Here is an 18781-nt window from a genome sequence, read left to right as displayed (position 1 = left end):
ATAGCTTGGTCTCTTGTCATTTCCCCCTCATCTCTGAAGGTGGCCCCTGATTCTGTCTCTTAGAGTCAAGCTAAGGGCATTCCCCTAGAGGCCTGACTGCCTAACTCGGTTTTTATCCAGCAGGGGGCGCTCTGCTGCTTTTTGGCCCGTGGGAGACTAAGTACCTTGCTCATACCTAGCTTTTGAGTTCCAGGTCTCCTCGCCCAGCATGTAAAATGCTTAGGACAGTGCAGGACCCATAGTGAGTGCTATAATTCCTGTTTTGGCACCCACAGAGCTGGAGAATAGCTTTAGCGCCTTACAGCAAGCCCAGATCCAAAGGCTTGGCTAGAGCTCCCCCAAGCTGAGCCAGCCTACAGGCCCAGCACCCTCTGCAGAAGGCCACCCAGACGAGAGAGTCAAGAGAGGGCTGGGCTTGGTTTGGAGCCTGGAGTGAGTGGAGAACTAAGAGGTATAGTGGTTGAGGGCTTCTCTTTCACCTCCACTAAGCCCAGCTCCTGGGGAGTTCCTCTGTCCCCAGCTGCCAATATGTTTTTGCTTTTCTCTCTGCAGTGGCTGCGGCTGTGGCTACTGTTCTGTCCAGAGCCCTGGAGTGTCTGGGGGTCGTGAGATAAAGCCAGGAAGAAGTGTGTGGTTGGGACAGAGGTGGAGGGACCAGAGATTGCGTGTGTTCTTGTTCCAGGAAGGTTGGGCTGGTTTGTTCACCAAGGGTGGGGATGGGTGGATTCACGCGCTCAACTTCTTTCCTCCCTGTAGACCTCTCCCTTCCTCCCTCCTCTCTCCTCTTGACCACCAGAGGAGATGTGAACACTGAACACTGTTAACTTCTCCTGGTGCTTAGCTATGCACTGACCACCTGAGACAATGGCTGTCTCTGTGAGTCCACATCAAGTGTGGTTCAGCCTCCTATGGGGCAAGCGCAAAGATGAGTAAGACAGCTCCCCTCCTCTAAGAGATAGCCATCTCTTTGCTGGCATTACTGCAGACTTGTCTGAAGGTTGGCCATGTTGCCCGGTTTCCTTCTTTTTTTAAAAAATCCTCACCTGAAGATATGTTATTGATTTTAGAGTGAGAGGAAGGGGGTGGGGGGTGAGAGAGAGGGAGAGAGAGAAAGATTGCTTCCTGTATCTGCCCTGACAGGGAATCAAACCTGCAACCTTTTGGTGCATGGAATGATGCTCCAACCAACTCAGCTAACCCCTTTCTGGAGGGGTCTCAGTGTTCTGGAGATGGCCTGCCTCTGGGTGTGGTGGAAAACACTTGGGTATCGGAGTTAGGCAGATGTGCATTTGAATTCCAACACACTGTTTAACATCTCTGAGTGTCCACTTTTGAAAGACCAGACAAGGAGCCTTACATGGGATTGTTGTGAAGATTGAGCTGATGCACATAACTTGCCTAGCCCCTTGCCTAGCCCCGGCGCGCCTAGGTAGGGAGTGATAAACGTTAGTTCCCCATGTCCCTGGCATTTAGCCTGGGGCCTGACCCAGAGTAGGTGCTGAATGAGTATTCCTTCCTTGTCTCACCACTGCCTGACACAGGTCTTGGCAGATAGGTTTTCAATAAATAGTTGCTAACAAATGCCGAATGCATGCCATGCTCTCTCCCCTACCACTACTCCACTGCCCCTTCTCTCTTGACACTGGCGCTGACACAGGCTGACAGCTGGGCAGAGATGAGGAGGAGTTGTGGGAAGAGAGAATGGCTCTGTGCCCTCCCCTCCCCCTGCTCTAAAAGAAATGGCACAGTGCCCCACAGATGCCTGTCTGCAGTATTGCCCCACACAGCTTTGGGCCTCTCCCCCAGGAAGGGGGATAGAGGAAAACAATGTGGGAGAGAGGCCTTGACGTTTGCCATGCTGTCGCTTTTGAGTCTCTCATTCTTCAAAAAGAGAATCCTTGAAGCCAGCTGGGTGACAATCACCTCATCTCACCCCCTCTCCAATCCTGGCCTGGGGGTTGAGCCTCAAGGGACCCAGGAAGCCTCCATTCCCAGCCCAGTCTTCTCTCAGGGAAGAAGCCTTGGCGGTGATTATGGAAAATTGTCCTGCCAAGAAAGTTGTAGCTGGGAAAGCGTCTGAGGGGGAGGTAGGAGAGAAGACTGGGAGGGGGTGGGAGAGGGGTGGGGTGAGAGGAATGGAAAGATCGTAGCTGTGGGAGCAGGAGGAAGGAGGGGAAAGGGGATTCAGGAAGTGGGGGGAGAATAGAGGAAACATTGGAGATCAAATGAGATATTTGCCCCTACCTTCCTTGCTGCCTGCTGGAGTGACTGGTAGACTCCTGGGCTGGCAGGTTTGCTGGGGGTGGGGTTCTTGTTGGGTCCCTGATGAAGGCAGGGGGTTGAAATGGGGGTCGAGAAGGAGGCCTATATCTAGCCTCTTGCTCAGACTTAGAAGCTGATCCCTGGGCCACCTCGTGGTGCCAGTCTGGGCCCCTGTTACTTTTGCTCCCAGCATTCTTGGCATTTCTGGAAAAGTTTCAACAGGACTGGGGAGGAGGGCAGAGCTTGGGGATGGGGCCAGGGAGTGGGGAGGAAAGGCCTGGTCAGGAACAGGTGCTGGGACAGGCGGTTCTTTCAAACTAGCAGTGCTGGCCAGGCTGTTCAGTTTGCCATGTGCATGTGCATGTGTGTGTTTCTACTGTGCATGTGGTCTCTCATCCAGATAGTATGTGCATATGTAATATGATGACTGCATGGCCAAGTATGTTAATCTGCCCTTGTCAGGACTTGGGAAACTGACTTTTGGCCCTTGTCTGTAGTCCTTCAACACTCTGCTTGGTACTAAGGCATTGGGCCTGGGCAGCTCTGGGGAGTGGGAGCGTTTCGGCTGGTAACTCTTGCCTCTGCTCTGTCATGCAGGCTGCTTGCGGGTGCTCCCCAGGCCCTGGCTCTGCCTGGGCAGCGGGCAAACCGCACTGGAGGCCTTTTCGCTTGCCCCCTGAGCCTGGAGGAGACTGACTGCTACAGAGTGGACATTGACCAGGGAGGTATGGGCCCTGTGGGAGTGGAGTGGGGTAACACATGAGGAGGGGAGGAGAGGACTTGGCCTCCTCTTCCCTCCCCTAATTCCTAGTGTCTTGCCTCCAGCTGATGTGCAGAAGGAGAGCAAGGAGAACCAGTGGTTGGGAGTTAGTGTTCAGAGCCAGGGGCCTGGAGGCAAAATTGTGGTGAGTACCACTTCTGTGACTGTATGCCAGGGTGGTGTGTGTGTGTGTGTGTGTGTGTGTGTGGTGTGCATATGCACAGATGTAGTTACAGAACACAGGTTGGGCATTTGGTATGGTCGTCTGATTCCCAGGACCTCAAGGAGATATAAAAAAGTATAAGATATGGCCCTTGTACTTATAATTTGCATTATCTAAACGTTCATTCATCCATTCATTTGTCAAACTCTTACTGAGAACCTTTTAAGCATCAGGCATTGTATTAGTTACTGAGAGAGGATATATAAAGGCAGGGAAACGCTTGGCTCACAACTCAAGTAGCCTACTGTATATATGGAGATTCTCATCCTCTTCTTTTCTTTTTAAAAAGATTTTACTTATTTACTTTAAGAAAGATGGGAAGAGAGGGAGAAAACATCAATGTGTGAGAAATACATCAATCGGTTTGCCTCTCGCACGCCCCTAGCTGGGGACCTGACCCGCAACCCAGGCATGTGCCCTGACTGGGAATCGAACGGCAACCTGTTGGTTCACAGGCTGGTGCTTAATCCACTGAGCCACACCAGCCAGGGTATCATCCTCTCCTTTTCTGTGTATGTCTCTCTCTCTATCTTCTCACTAATATGCACAAATACACAATTATTAATACAAGTCACTATAGGACAGAGTATGGTCAATGTTAGTCCTGATAGTCCTCAGTCTATCAAAGTCTGAAGGAAGAGTGAAGGGAAGGGACACCTGAAGATAGTGTGATTTGAATTGAACTTTCAAGAATAAGTGATACTTGGAGAGTGGAGAGGGGAGGAAGTTCTTTGCAGATGAGGTGATGACATAAAGGGTCAAAGACAGGACCAAACTTGACATGTGGGGCTTGATCATAGGGGCATGAGGGTTCTGTGTGCTGGCTTAGTTTTGTCTGTGGGTGCCCAGGCACAATGTGGAACATGGACTTCTTCCTGCCAGGGCAAGGGAGTGGGTGCTGATGGGATAGCGGGTTGTGAATATTCCTGCCTAACACTGGGCTGGTGGAGGTGCTCAGGTGATGCCAGCATAGGGGTTTGGTGTGTGTGTGTGTGTGTGTGGTATGTGCACATGAACCAGCATCTGCCAAATGTTTGCATGTGGGCAGCATGGCTCAAGCAGGTCCCTGGCCCACCCAGTGGACTGGCTCCTCATTCCTTCCTCCTGCAGACCTGTGCACACAGATATGAGGCAAGGCAGCGAGTAGACCAAATCCTGGAGACGAGGGACGTGATTGGTCGCTGCTTTGTGCTAAGCCAGGACCTGGCCATCCGTGATGACTTGGATGGTGGCGAGTGGAAGTTCTGTGAGGGGCGTCCCCAGGGCCATGAACAATTTGGGTTCTGCCAGCAGGGAGCCGCCGCTGCCTTCTCCCCCGACAGCCACTACCTCCTCTTTGGGGCCCCGGGAACCTATAACTGGAAGGGTGAGTCACTCCTCCGGGAGGGGAGAAGGGAACCAAACCGTCCTCTTACCTCAGAGGGCAGCACGTGGCCATGCATGCCCACATGTTCACTGCCATGTAGCCCTGGTCCACTGCCATGCCTTCCACCCCCGTCATGCCAGCACACACACGAATGGCCGAATGTTCCTCCACATGCTGGCATGAGCCCCACACGCACGGCTGGTCCTCCATACCAACACCCCAGCCCACACCTCATCACTCCCATTCCCGTCTCCGCTTGATGCTGCTGGCCGAGCTGACACTCGGTGAGTGTGTGCCAAGTCTGTGGGACCCCAGATGCTTGGGAGGGGGTGGAGATGGGGCTGGAAAGGAGAGGAGTGGCTTCCCTGGGTGACTGCCTAACTAACTTCCAGATTAAAGGGCGCTCCTTGCTCCCTGCCCTGGACACTAACTGGTTTGTCCTTGCAGGCACCGCCAGGGTGGAGCTCTGTGCGCAGGGCTCAGCGGACCTGGCCCACCTGGACGACGGGCCCTACGAGGCGGGGGGCGAGAAGGAGCAGGACCCCCGCCTCATCCCGGTCCCTGCCAACAGCTACTTTGGTAGGGACCCCTCCTGGCCCAGAGTCACTCTAACCCTTTGCTCCTCTCTCTTGTCCTCCCTCTCTGTGCTCCCACCCTTCTGTCTCTGCCTCTGCCTTTCTGTCTGTCCTTATCCCTTTGGCCTCTGTCCCCCTCATATTCTTTCTCTACCTCTTCCTCTTCTCCTTCTTGCCTCTGTGTGTCTGGCTCTGTTTCTGTACTCCGTGGCCCCTCCTCTGGATGTCCTTTCCCTGGTGTCTCTCTCCTCCCTCCCTCCTGACCCCCACAGGGTTGCTCTTTGTGACCAACATTGATAGCTCAGACCCTGACCAGCTGGTGTATAAAACTTTGGACCCTGCTGACCGGCTCCCAGGACCAGCCAGAGACTTGGCTCTGAATAGCTACTTAGGTTTGTAAGCGCCCACCCACATCCTCCTGGGCCCTGGGGGCTTGGCCTGGCTTCCCTTCCACTCCTGCTGTGCCCTGCCTCCCACACACACCCAGAGACAAGCTGGGTGCAGTGACCAGGCCCGAGGAGAAAAGGCCCTAAGGGGGAGAACCTAAGGGGCTGTGAACAGGGGTCTCCATGGAAAAAGAACCAGGCGGGTGGAGACCATACTGGGAAGGAAGGAGGCCAGACCTCTAGAGGGACATTTTCTCAGGGATGGATGGTGGGCACATGCTGGAGAAAAGTCTAGCTGCGTTGGTAAGTCTCTCTCATTGTCTCATCTGCATCCTACTGCAGAGAAGGAAGAAACAAGGTTTGGGAGAAATTTGGTTGAATCAAGCCCTTCCTCACTCCCCCTTGTCTCCCCCCCATTCATGTGAAGACTTCATCTCTCTGCCAGGATGGTGGGAGTGGGGCAAAGAAGGTGTACTGGCTAGGACGGGGGCCTTGGGGTGTGCAGAGGGGAGAGCAGTTCTCTGGGAGTTGTCGGGTGGGGCCTGGGGCCCTGGCCCAGCTCCTACCAGTGCGCTCACTCCTGCCCAGTGCCTGGCTTCTCAGCCATTGCCTTTCTCTCTCCTCCCCAGTCCCTGAGGCTGACCTCATTGCACTACTTGTGCCAAACTCCAGTCTCTGAGTGTGGGGGGCTGCTAGGCCTCTGTAGGGGCAGAAGTCCAGCTGTATGGTGATAACTTGGAAGATGTCTGCATGTTTGGCTCCAGGCCTCTGAGGAGGGGGTGGGCGGGCTGCGACACACCCTGGCTCCTGAGTCTTGTGGAGTGCTCACGGGGAGATCACCCTTGCCCAGGTTTCTCCATCGACTCCGGGAAGGGTCTGGTGCGTGCAGAGGAGCTGAGCTTTGTGGCAGGGGCCCCCCGTGCCAACCACAAGGGGGCTGTGGTCATCCTGCGCAAAGACAGTGCCAGTCGCCTGGTGCCGGAAGTTATGCTGTCTGGTGAGCGGCTCACCTCCGGCTTTGGCTACTCACTGGCTGTGACTGATCTCAATAATGATGGGTGAGTGGGCAGAGGGGAGTGGAGCAGGGGGCAGCTGAGGCCAGGAGGTCTGGGGGCCTCTGGCTTCTCCTCCTGACTTCCCTGGCTGGGCAGGACTTCACACTGACTGTCTTTCTTTCTCCATAGTTGGGCCGACCTGATAGTGGGTGCTCCCTACTTCTTTGAGCGCCAAGAAGAGCTGGGGGGTGCTGTGTATGTGTACATGAACCAAGGGGGTCACTGGGCTGAGGTCTCCCCTCTTCGGCTCTGCGGCTCCCCTGACTCCATGTTTGGGATAAGTCTGGCTGTCCTCGGGGACCTCAACCAAGATGGTTTCCCAGGTGTGACTGGGAACTGGAAAGGCTCAGGAGAGGGCGGGGGAGAGGCAGGGACAGGGTCAGCGACAAGGAAGTGCCTCGGAAGTCAAGGGGAGGTCTTCTGAGGGCTCAGAGAGAGAAATGGCATGGGCTCACACCTGAACTTTACCATTTACCAGCTTTATGATCTTGGGCAAGTTACCTAACCTTTCTGAGCTAGTAATATCTGCAGAGTAGCTGAAAGGGTTAAAAATGATGTGTAAGGTGCCTGGAACTTAGTGGCCTCTCAATAAATGGAATGTGTGTGATATGGAGCTGGGGGATGGAGGGAGGGCTGGGGCCTGGACCTTGGCTTCCCTGGCTGCACAGCCTGACTGCCTTTTCTGCTCGCCCACAGATTTTGCAGTGGGTGCTCCCTTCGATGGGGATGGGAAAGTCTTTATCTACCATGGGAGCAGCCTGGGGGTTGTTGTCACACCTTCCCAGGTGAGGGGGCTTGTTGGAATGAGGGAGGGGGTTGGGTAGAAGAAGGGGGCAGGGGGCAGACAGAGGTCTGAGGGGTGGGTGCGGGGAACTGACCGTTAGGTCCTGCAGGTGCTGGAGGGCGAGGCTGTGAGCGTGAGGAGCTTCGGCTACTCTCTGTCGGGCGGCCTGGACGTGGATGGGAACCATTACCCTGACCTGCTGGTGGGCTCCCTGGCTGACATTGCTGTGCTCTTCAGGTGAGCCCCTGCCCCCGCTCTGCTTCTCCCTTCCTAGTCCATAAGCCCCGCTCATGCAAAATCTGATGCTGAACAGTTGCTCAGCCTCATGTTCTCATGTTTTTTGTGCCCTTAACTCTCCATTCCCCAGGGCCAGACCCGTCCTCCATGTCTCCCACGAGGTCTTCATTGCTCCACGCACCATTGACCTAGAACAGCCCAACTGTGCTGGTGGCCACTCGGTCTGGTGAGGGGGGATCCGAGGGGTGTCCAAGGGGAGGGAGGCTGCGTGGGGACATCTAGGGCCTTTAGGCTCACTTCTCCATTTCTCTGCCTCGTTTGGCATTGGGGGCTGAGATTGGGTCAGGAGTGGGGAGGGTGGGGGTGAGGCCTTGGTCCATAAGCCTTGCCTGACTCAAGAGCTACCCCTTGCCCCCCACAGTGTGGACCTAAGGGTTTGTTTCAGCTACATTGCAACCCCCAGCAGCTACAGCCCTATTGTGGGTGAGTAGGGTCCCCTTCCCATCTCACACCCTGTTGGGTTTAAGGGAGGTCACTCCAAGGTGGAAAGAAGGGTCCCTGGGAACAGGGTCAGGTTGAAGCAGGGCCCCAGCTCACTGTCTCCTCTCCTCTCCCCACATGCCACAGCCCTGGATTATGTGTTAGATGGGGACACAGACCGCAGGCTCCGGGGCCAGGTTCCCCGTGTGACCTTCCTGAGCCGTGGCCCAGATGACCCTAAGCACCAGGCCTCAGGCACCGTGTGGCTGAAACACCAACATGACCGAGTCTGTGGAGACAGCATGTTTCAGTTACAGGTGGACACTGACCCCTCGGCCTCTGAGGGTCATTGTCATTGCATGACCTCTTCCTTGATTCCTCTTAGCTTCTTCCTTAACACACTTCCAACTTGTTCTGAGATCTTGACTTTTGGCAAGGCTCCATTATTGGCTCATCTCCTCAGCTGTTGCCTTCTTATGTCTCCTGCCAAGTTCTACACTCCCTGGAGATGGAGATGGCGGGGTCCATTGTCACATCTGGTTCTTAAAGCCCTAAATCCTGGGGCTCTTCCCTTCTCCACCTCAGATGCTCCCCCTTCTCTTTGCTCAGTTCTCCACTTCTCTCCTTCATCTCCTCTGAGGATTGCTCTTGTATTCATTCCATCCTTCCCATTTCCAGGAGAACGTCAAAGACAAGCTTCGGGCCATTGTGGTGACCCTTTCCTATAGTCTCCAGACCCCTCGGCTCCGGCGACAGGTTCCTGGTCAGGGACTTCCCCCAGTGGCCCCCATTCTCAATGCCCACCAGCCCAGTACCCAGCGGGCAGAGGTGAGCATGGTTTCTGGTTTAGTCCAGAAGAAGGAGCTGTGAGGAGCAATGATCATTACCCCTGACCAGTGACACTCATTCATAGCTTGCATAGTTCTTCCACATGTTTCTACAGTAGTTCCTCATATCTCTAGATGCTATAACAACTAGGCCCCCAAGTGGAGGATGGCCTGAAGGGTCATGTGTTCCTAGTTAGAGGGCACGGTGTTCCCTGATTCCATGTGGGCTGATGGGGCTCTGCTGTCTTTAAATGTGGCCTCCACAGTCCTAAGGCCATGTCTATCCTGCTCGCTTGGGAGAAATGAGCACAAAGCTTCTTATATGGTTCACACAGCCAGCCTGGAAGTGGCACTCCACTTTCTCTCTACCTTCTGAATCTGGAACTCAGTTACATGCAAGGAAGGCTAAGGAAATGTGGTCTTGCTGTGGACCAGCCTGCTAGTCTCTATTACAGCATCATAATACTCCCATAATTTTACTGATGAGGATGCAGCTCAGAGTGGTTAAGTGACCAGCTCAATATCACACAGCTCTTAAGCAGCAGATCTGGGAGTTGAACGCAGGCTGTGTAATCCTGTGATACTCTACCCCACCATATGCTTTGGCAATGCATTTGCTCCCTTCCTCACCCCTAAGGAATGACCCTCTCCTCAAATCTCTCCCCAGATCCACTTCCTGAAGCAAGGCTGTGGTGAAGATAAGATCTGTCAGAGCAATCTGCAGCTGGTCCATGCCCGCTTCTGTGCCCGGATCAGCGACATGGAGTTCCAGCCTCTGCCCATGTGAGAGGGAGCGAGGGAGCAGGTGGGGTGGGCAGGCAGGGAATAGAAAGAAGCTCCTCAGGATGGCCAGGCACAGGGAGGGGCTGAGCCTACAGAGGAGGATGGAAGTCTAGGGAGGACCTGCTGAAAATCGAGAAGACAGCAGATGAGGGTCGGTGACGGGGCTGCAGGGGATCCGCTGGCAAGAAATAATAATCTTTTACCATACATATAATAATGTGCAATTTAAGTACATTTCACTGTTTAGTCTTCACAACCCCGTGAGGGAAGGATTATTATTAGCTCCACTTCATAAATGGAGAGCAGAGGCCTAGAGAGGTTAAGTTATTTGCCCAAGGGAAGTCAGTGGTGGAGCCAGGAACAGAATGGAGGTCCCCTGACTCCCAGTCTAGATGTCTGCAACATAGCGAAGACCTGAGGCTTGGACTGGTGGGAGCAGAGGCTCAGGGAGTGGAGGCCAGTAGCATTCACTGGGTGGGGTGGGGCCAGGAGTGGGCAGCGCAGGGGAATGTCTTCTTTCGATCTTAGAGTGAGTGCAATCTGACCCTTCAGGGATGCAGATGGGACCACGGCCCTGTTTGCTCTGAGTGGGCAGCCATTCATTGGCCTGGAGCTGAATGTCATTAACCTGCCCTCGGACCCAGCACAGCCCCAGGCTGATGGGGATGATGCACATGAAGCCCAGCTCCTGGTCAGCCTCCCTGCCTCTCTGCACTACTCAGGAGTGCGGGCCCTGGACCCTGAGGTGAGGACCCGGGCAGGGGGGCATGGTCTTGCAGGTCTCCAATAACCCAGACTGACCTCTCCTTCTTTCCCCACTCCAGGAGAAGCCACTGTGTGTGTCCAATGAGAATGCTTCCCATGTTGAGTGTGAACTGGGGAACCCCATGAAGAGAGGCACCCAGGTTGGCACGTCAGCTCTTATCCTTATCTGAGTGACCACTAATCCTAGACCCTCCTCAAACCCCTGACCTCCCTTGACTCTAATCTTGCTCCACCTTTGGCCTAGATCACCTTCTACCTCATCCTCAGCACCTCAGGGATCACCATTGAGACTACAGAGCTGGAGGTGGAGCTGCTATTGGCTACGTAAGCCTGGTGGGGCTAGGCTGGATAAGGTCGGGGACGGTGGAATTCATGTCCACCTAAAAGGGGCTGACCCTATGAGGTGGTGCCTGTGCCTGCTGCCCACTCCTGCCTTTGTCCACACACCAGGATCAGTGAGCAGGAGCTGCATCCGGTCTTTGTCCGGGCCCGTGTCTTCATTGAGCTGCCGCTGTCCATCACAGGGTAAGCCCTGTTCCAGTGGGCACGTGCACCGGAGGGGCAGGCATTGCTACTCCTAAACCCAGGTCTGGGCTCTGCCTCCTCACCCTTCATCAGGTTCCAGACCCCATCAGTCCCCATTTTAACCCCTCTTCTCTAGGGTGGCCATTCCTCAGCAGCTCTTCTTCTCTGGTGTAGTGCGGGGTGAAAGTGCCATGCGGTCTGAGCGGGATGTGGGCAGCAAGGTCAAGTATGAAGTCACGGTAAGTGTCCTGGTATGTGGTCCCTCATGGTCCCCCTCCCTTCTTGGTGCAGAGAAGAGGCTAAGACATGTCCCAAGGATGGGGCTCTTCAGTTGTATGGCAAGTTCAAGGCCTCCCCCTGTCCTGGACCTTGGCTGTGGGCAGGTATTTGTTCAGGGACCTTAACTGACCATTTCCTGGTCATCTATGACTGGACATCTCTCCCACTGCTCTAGGGAGGCTCTGAGAGCCTAGGGAAGCTTCTTTGTCTGGGGCTTTGGCTGGGGGATGGGAATAGCTGATGTCTCTCCCCAGAACTCTGCTCTGGCTTCTCTGGGGCTTCCTCACACCTCCCCACGATAGCCCCAGGTTTTCCAGGGTTTGAGACGGGTGGAGAATGGTGCCTGGTGGGGTCTAGGATCCTGAATCTTTGTTGAAACTCTGCTCCCTGAGGCCCTCCCTCAACCCTGTCCTCTCCATCCCTGTGGCTTTAGAGCTGCTCAGAAACTGAGCTCCCTTCACACTTTGTGCCCACAGGTCTCCAACCAGGGCCAGTCACTCAACACCCTTGGCTCTGCCTTCCTCAACATCATGTGGCCCCACGAGATTGCCAATGGGAAGTGGCTGCTGTACCCCATGCGGGTGGAGCTGGAGGGCGGGCAGGGCCCTGGGCCGAAGGGTCTTTGTTCCCCGAGGCCCAACATCCTCCACCTGGTGAGGCTGAGTGTGAGCAGGGCTGCTGAAGCAGGGGGAGGTGGTTAGACTTTGGGAAAGGCACCATGGGACTGGGCATGTGTGGTGGGTGCCAGCCAGAAGGAAGGTGGTGGGGCGGAGATGCCATCTCTGGATTGTTGTGTTTGGAGGGACACTCACTGGGCCCTGCTCCCGACATCCAGGATGTGGACAGCAGGGACAGGAGGCGTCGAGAGCTGGAGCAGCCAGAGCGGCAGGAGCCTCGTGAGCAGCAGGAACCTAGTACGTCCTGGTGGCCAGTGTCCTCTGCTGAGAAGAAGAAGAAGAACATCACCCTGGTGAGTGAAGGGCAAGTGTGGTGTAGGCAGAGTGGAGCATGTGTGGTGGTGTGAGGGAGGGTGCTGGGGGCATGGAGCTTCATTCAGTGAGGGGTGTCCAGGGAGCCTGGCCTGCTGAGAGGTGTGATGAACAGTTCACATCACACTTGCAAAGCAGCTGCTGACACCACAGGCCCCTTACACCTGCCAAATGCTTCCTCCAGAGCATGGCCGTTAGCTGTGTGTGCAATGCTCCTCACATTTACACCAAAGATGACATTTTATATGGGCGGGATGGTTTTAGCAATCTTTGAGATCTACTTGTTCTTTTGAACTCTTTTAGGACAAAAAAAGTCAATCTGTGTAAGAAAACCTGTTTGCTTTTTACAATGTCAAAACCATTTTAAGTTTTAGAAAGTTCTAATTATAGTATATTATGCGTGATTTATTAAGTCTCCCTTTTGAGTAGTTTTGCCCCCCCCCCTTTCTTGCTTGTTTTACTTAGTTTTGTTATTTAAATGGATTCACGGAGCAAACTGGCACATGCTCTGTGCTCCCACCTCTGGAATGGTGCTGGCAGTGAGAGTGTGGAGGGGGCACAGATTAAGGGGGTATTTGACTGGTTTCCAGGTGGTGAAACCCAGGTATGGATATACCTGAGCAATAGAGGCAAGGAGTTGCAGAGACTGCAGGGGAATGTAAACAGTTGGGTCAATTCTGGTGCCATCTGTCTGAGAGGGAGCTCCACTGTCCCCTGAGAGCAGGCAGGAGAGGAGGAGAGTGAAGGTGCCTGGGGGTAGGATGAACTTGTGTAATTGCTGTTTCCCTGTTGCATGGATAGTCTTACCTTCTCCATGTGACTAATTTCCTCTGAAAGAAACCCCCCCTTTTAAAAAAGGTATTTATTTATTTATTTATTGAGTGAAGGAGAGAAACATTAATACATACATTAACTGGTTGCCTCTCTCACGCCCCCTACTGGGGACCTGGTCGGCAGCCCAGGCATGTGCCCTGACCCGGGATCCAACCAGCAAACTTTGGGGGTTCGCAAGCCCTCACTCAATCCACGGAGCCACACCAGCCAGGGCAGAACTCCCTTTTTACTAGGAAGTTAGAAATTAATTCTTTGACTTCAGATTAAGGCAGAAGGCCTTGCCTTTAGACAAATGACCAGGGGTTCTTGATTTACTCAAAAGTGGTAAAATATAAGACGACTCATAGAATTCAAACAGTTAAGCCATTCTTCTGTCTATGAAGTGTGATGAGTATAACATGGTTTTTAGGCAAATGCGTCATTAGGTGGGATTAGGTCAAATGGATATAGGTCAGGCCTGGAAGGAGCAGGGCCTGAGTCCCCTGTCCCCCAGCAGCTCCTTCATCAATGAATTTGGACTTAGTGTAGGAATATGGCTTTGCCCAATATGGAACTGGGTTTAAATATGTGCTCCACCACTTATTAGCTTTACTAGCTCTGGAACCTAAGGTAGGTCACCTGGCCTCTTTGAGCCTTAATTTCCTAATTTGAAAAATGAGGATGATATTATGCACCTTGCAGGGTAGTTGTAAAGCTTAAATGTGATAAGTACCTGGTAGGCAGTAGGTGCTCAATAAATGGGGACATTAGGTAACATCATCATCTATTGAGGGAAGCTACTCTGCCTGCTGCTGTGAAGTAAGAGCCCTCCTCCCTGCTCCCCACGCATTTCAAAGCCAAATAGCCCAGGTTTGGGATAGGCTGCTATGCTGGACCATAAGGTGAGTTTGGGAGGACTTCCCAGAGTAGGAAAGTTTGAGCTGGGTAAGGAAAATAGAGGTATGAGTGAGGAGCAAGGAGAAACGGGGTCCAAGGTGTGGGTGTGCATGGAAGGATGGATGAAGGCTCTGGGCAGACTCTGTGCCTGTGTGACTGCATTTGTGAGGATGCTGGGCCCTGGGCAGGCTCCGCAGCTCAGAGCCCTGTCTGTCTTGGTCCTCAGGACTGCGACCGGGGCACGGCCAATTGCGTGTTGTTCAGTTGCCCACTCTACAGCTTTGACCGTGCAGCTGTGCTGCACGTCTGGGGCCGCCTCTGGAACAGCACCTTCCTGGAGGTGAGTGCGCTGCTGAGGTACGGGCTGGGGGTCCTCATCCCCAGCAGCCCCTCCAGGACTCACTTCTCCTTCTACCTCCTCCCTGTCCAAATGCAGCAAACTCTTACCCCCAGGTGGGCAGAAACACCTTCTGTGTTGGGCACCATTCCATTTACAATTTCAGAGCTGGGGGAGGTGAGGGGATGGGGGCATTTAGGAGGAGGGTCTGCTTCCCTGCTCCCTTAGGAGTACTCAGCTGTGAAGTCTGTGGAAGTGATCGTTCGCGCCAATGTCACCGTGAAGTCCTCCATCAAGAACCTGCTGCTCAGAGATGCCTCCACGGTGGTGAGCTGCAAGTCTGGGAGGCCAGGGTGGGGCAGCTCTTCTCTCCTGCTGCCCCAGCTCTTGCTCCATTAACCCCTTGCTCCCCAGATCCCAGTGATGGTGTACTTGGACCCAGTGGCTGTGGTGGTAGCGGGAGTCCCCTGGTGGGTCATCCTCCTGGCTGTACTGGCGGGGCTGCTGGTGCTGGCGCTGCTGGTGCTGCTCATGTGGAAGGTGAGGCTTGGGGGGCATGGGGCCAGTGGGGGCTGGGCTTCCCTGTCATGCAGGTGGCCTTTCATGCTGTGGTTCTCATTCACCCACTCTCCCATTTACTCAGCAAATCTGCATTTGAGCACTTACTTTGCCTGCACCAGGGACTTGTCAGGCCCTGGACTTTTCAGAGATAAGTCAGTGCAGATCTTGTCCTCAGGGATTGGATTGGTAGTCTCATGGGGGAGGGGAGCCTTATAGTCAGAAGGCACCAAGTGAAGCAAGTGCAGTGGGAGGTCAGAGGAGGGATGGCTTGAGAGGAGGAGGGCCTGGAGGTGGGCCTTAGAAGAAGGTGGGGTGGTAGGATCTGGATGTGGGAGATGAGGTGGAGGAGGTCTGGGCCTTCCAGAAGGACCATGGGAAGCAGACTCATGGAGGCAAGGAAGTGAGGTCTGATTTAACTAGCACATGGCAGGGTAAGTCTGGGAAGGAAACTGTGGCCACGAAAGCCAACATCGTGGAGAACTACCCCCAGGAAACTGCCTCTAACACTAAACTCGGAGCCTCCACATACCAGGTTCTCCATGGAACCATTCTTGTAAACCCAGAGTATAGACAGAATGACATTTGAGTCACTCAGTGCAGGGAATCACATTCATCACTAGTGGTCGTACCTCGAATCCCATGGCATGTCTAGGTTGTATGGAACCACACTGTCCTTGGGGCTCTGTGGAGAACACCCTCCCATCCCACCCCCAACCAATTTCAGACCAAACACACCTTTTGACTCTGGAGTAGCATCCAGACTGTTGGGAACCCACTTGTTCCTGGAGAAGATTGATGCCTTCGTGAAACTGGCTCCAGAATCCCTGTTCCCTGCTCCTACAGAAGGGGGACAGAGCAGGGGATAAGGCCCCATTGTTCCTCAGCCTTCCCCTCCCCCCCTCATTTGCTCCCCTCCTCCCTTGACATCCCAGTGTGGCTTCTTCCGTCGGAGCAGCCAGAAATCGTCTTTTCCCACTAACTATCACCGGGCCCATCTGGCCGTGCAGCCCTCAGCTGTGAAAGCTGAGGGTCCAGGGACTGTGGGGTAATTTTTGTTTGTGTGCATGTGTGTGTGTACAAATACATGTGTGTGTATGTGTGGGTATGTTTGTGTGTGAGTGTTAGTAGAGCACCCAGCATTCAGGGGACCAGGGACATTTAGGGGGAAGAAATGAGATTGCATGAGGGTGGGTTGAGTCCTAGGAGCTGGGGTAGAATGCAGTTATAAGGGTGAACTTATAGGAGTGAGTATACACAGCCTGGGGTGTGCACAGAGGGTTGGGTGGGATCTCAGAGTGTGAGCATGTGGAGTGCAGGGAGGTGCCATGCATGTCTTTTCTTGGGCATGAGTGTGCAGAGACAAATGTGCAAGGAGGTACCGTGCAGTGTGAGCATGTAGGAGTCTCTGGCAGTCCTGGGCGTGAGTGTGCAGGGGGCACATTTCCTCCTTGTAAGGACCAGCATGTTCCTGATTCAGGAAGGGGCTAGGCCACCATATTCATGGGAAGAAGGCTGCCCAGTGTTCAAGTACACAGGGTGTATGTGTATGAGGCTTGAGAGGACTCATTTCAGAGTATGCAGAGCTCTGGGAAGCCATGTTTTTCCTCAGATCTTGTTTGCATTCTGGGCAATGTTACTGGGTCTCCTAAAATTCTTGGGCTGGTGGAAACTTTGGGGTCAGCTGTCCTGATGCTCCACCTTCAATCCCCTCTTTCAGGTGCCAAGGGAGATGTCCTTAGTCTTGTACCTTGGACCCCCTTCTGGTCTTTCTCTTTCTGTAAATGGCACCTGTGGGGTGCTGCTTACTGCACAAGATGCTGTCCGACCATCTCCTTTCTGCTGCAGCTGGTTCTTTCTGTCCCAGGGGTGGTGGAGACCAGAAGCTGGGCTGTGCTGGGCATTTGCTCCAGGGACCTCAGCCCTATGGCTCCTCATGTCTGGCCTGGCGTTCTTACAGATGGGATTCTTCAAGCGGTCGCAACACCCCGAGGCCACTGTGCCCCAATACCACGCGGTGAAGATCCCTCGGGAAGACCGACAACAGTTTAAGGAGGAAAAGACGGGCACCATTCTGAGGAGCAACTGGGGCAGCCCCCGGAGGGAGAGCCCCGATGCACACCCCATCCTGGCTGCTGATGGGCACCCTGAGCTGGGCTCTGATGGGCACCCTGCACCAGGCACTGCCTAGCTTCCCCTGCCCTAGCCTGGCCTATGTGTCCCCTCCATCTCTTCCCCAAAGACGGCTCCTCAGGATGAAGATAGTAGAGTGGGTTGCTGGTATCCCACCAGGATTTTGTAGGATCTGTTTCCTCAGGGGCATAGACTTCTCCCTTCAGGAGGAGCACCCCCCAAATCCCCCTTAGAATGCTGTGAGATGAGAGGGGTAAATCAGGGATGGGGCTGTGGGGGAGGGTGATGCAGAGGTTGGGAGAGGGGACCCTAATCCCTCCCTCTCCCATTTACCCAGTGTAACAGGACCCTAAGATCTGTCTCCCCAAAAGTGCCTTAGCCCATAGGGTTGGGGAGTAGGCTGCATCGCTAACTCAGGGGCTCTTACTTCCCTAATTTCTCCTCTCCTCAGACCGTAGTTTTATGCATCAATCTAGTGAATTTTGTTTATTTATTAAAAAATATTTGAGAACAAACCTCTGGCCTCTCTGCTGGGTTCTGCTCCCGCACGCGCAGGGTCTTCAGGAGAGGTCTGATCCTCTCTACGCCCCAACAGCTCAGGATGAAGGTGGTAGTGGAAGGGAGGGTTGGGGGCCTGGCAGGGCTGCATATATCCTGACTTCTGTCACCAGATCCCAGTGCGGTCTCAGAAGAAATGGAGGGGGCACTTTGCCATGGGAACAACTTTGTGATAAAAACTGGAAACAACCCAAATGTCTATCAGCAGCTGAATGGATAAATAATTTGTGGTATATCCATACAGTGGAGTACAACTCAGCAACCAAAGGAACTTTTGATGCGTGGCAACAACATGAATGAATCTCCAAGCAATCATGCGGAGTGAAATAAGCCAGGCAGAAAGATTAGAGAGGGAATGTAGTGTTCCATTTATATAAAATTCTACAAAATGTCATCTGTTGTGACAGAAAGACCAGTGATTACCTGAGGATGGGGATGGAAAAGGGAAGAATGGGTCACAAAGAGGCACAAGGAAACTTTCACAGTTGATAGACTCATTCATTATCTTGATTATAGTGACGGTTTCACAGGTGTACAAAACTCGTCAGGTTATACACTGTAAATATGTGCCCATTCTTACACATAACTATACCTCAATAAAACTGCAAGTAAATAGGGTATTAGGTTACAACCCATGGAATAAAATAGAAAATCTGTGAGTCAATAATAATATGAGTAAATGAATGAATGAATAAGAATATACATAATACCAAATATTACTGGTGAAAGTGTAAATTGATATAGTCACTGTGGATGTCTTCAACAGAATCTGCTAAAACCCAATAAAACAAAGTATAGAATAGTGGGTATAATATACTACTGTTTGTGTAAAGAAAGGTGCATGTATACACCTATATATGCATATGCATCTAAATGCATGGTGTGTGTGTTATCTGCTCATTCACAGATCATCTCCATCTCCAGGAGGATTCACAAGAAATTGGTAATGTGATATTTAGTGCCTCCAGAGAGGGGATCTGAGAGGTTGGGAGTCTGGGGTGGAAGAGAATTTTCCTTATAGTGTCTTTTGTACCATGTGAATGTTTACTTAAAAAAAAAATTCTTTAATGAGTCTTTTAAAAACAAAAAGAGATAATACCATAATTCTTGCTAAAATGCGTTGTTGGGATCAGATATTAAAATAACCTCACTTCTTTCTAGATTAGAAGTTCAAACTAAATACTGGGGC

At 53.1% G+C, this 18781-nt stretch overlaps 1 protein-coding gene across 4 annotated transcripts in view; it reads left to right on the top strand.

The window, feature by feature from the left end:
* ITGA7 (integrin subunit alpha 7) overlaps nt 1-17227 on the top strand; it is an 18963-nt gene extending 1736 nt beyond the window's left edge. The window contains exons 2-27 of one of the 4 annotated variants that reach the window (XM_090273328.1): nt 2860-2987; nt 3088-3167; nt 4356-4611; nt 5059-5190; nt 5459-5578; nt 6423-6630; nt 6757-6950; nt 7324-7412; nt 7521-7648; nt 7779-7874; nt 8070-8131; nt 8276-8445; nt 8807-8956; nt 9623-9738; nt 10291-10483; nt 10563-10643; nt 10748-10827; nt 10954-11028; nt 11165-11267; nt 11784-11960; nt 12143-12277; nt 14233-14346; nt 14572-14670; nt 14758-14883; nt 15837-15949; nt 16862-16991. In XM_090273328.1, the coding sequence (XP_090129454.1) occupies nt 2860-2987; nt 3088-3167; nt 4356-4611; nt 5059-5190; nt 5459-5578; nt 6423-6630; nt 6757-6950; nt 7324-7412; nt 7521-7648; nt 7779-7874; nt 8070-8131; nt 8276-8445; nt 8807-8956; nt 9623-9738; nt 10291-10483; nt 10563-10643; nt 10748-10827; nt 10954-11028; nt 11165-11267; nt 11784-11960; nt 12143-12277; nt 14233-14346; nt 14572-14670; nt 14758-14883; nt 15837-15949; nt 16862-16922 (3286 nt within the window). In that variant the 3' untranslated portion in view covers nt 16923-16991. Of the gene's footprint in view, nt 1-2859; nt 2988-3087; nt 3168-4355; nt 4612-5058; nt 5191-5458; nt 5579-6422; nt 6631-6756; nt 6951-7323; nt 7413-7520; nt 7649-7778; nt 7875-8069; nt 8132-8275; nt 8446-8806; nt 8957-9622; nt 9739-10290; nt 10484-10562; nt 10644-10747; nt 10828-10953; nt 11029-11164; nt 11268-11783; nt 11961-12142; nt 12278-14232; nt 14347-14571; nt 14671-14757; nt 14884-15836; nt 15950-16861 lie in introns of all 4 variants that reach the window. The other 3 variants (XM_090273327.1, XM_090273330.1, XM_090273329.1) reach the window with 3 other exon arrangements.
* Nucleotides 17228-18781: the final 1554 nt, after the last annotated feature.

This window comes from Furipterus horrens, unplaced genomic scaffold (assembly GCF_987537825.1).
Source record: "Furipterus horrens unplaced genomic scaffold, mFurHor1.1.pri manual_scaffold_4, whole genome shotgun sequence".
NCBI lineage: Eukaryota > Metazoa > Chordata > Mammalia > Chiroptera > Furipteridae > Furipterus > Furipterus horrens.
The sequence above is the reverse complement of the archived record's forward strand: the minus strand, read 5'-3'. Positions and strand labels throughout refer to the sequence as shown.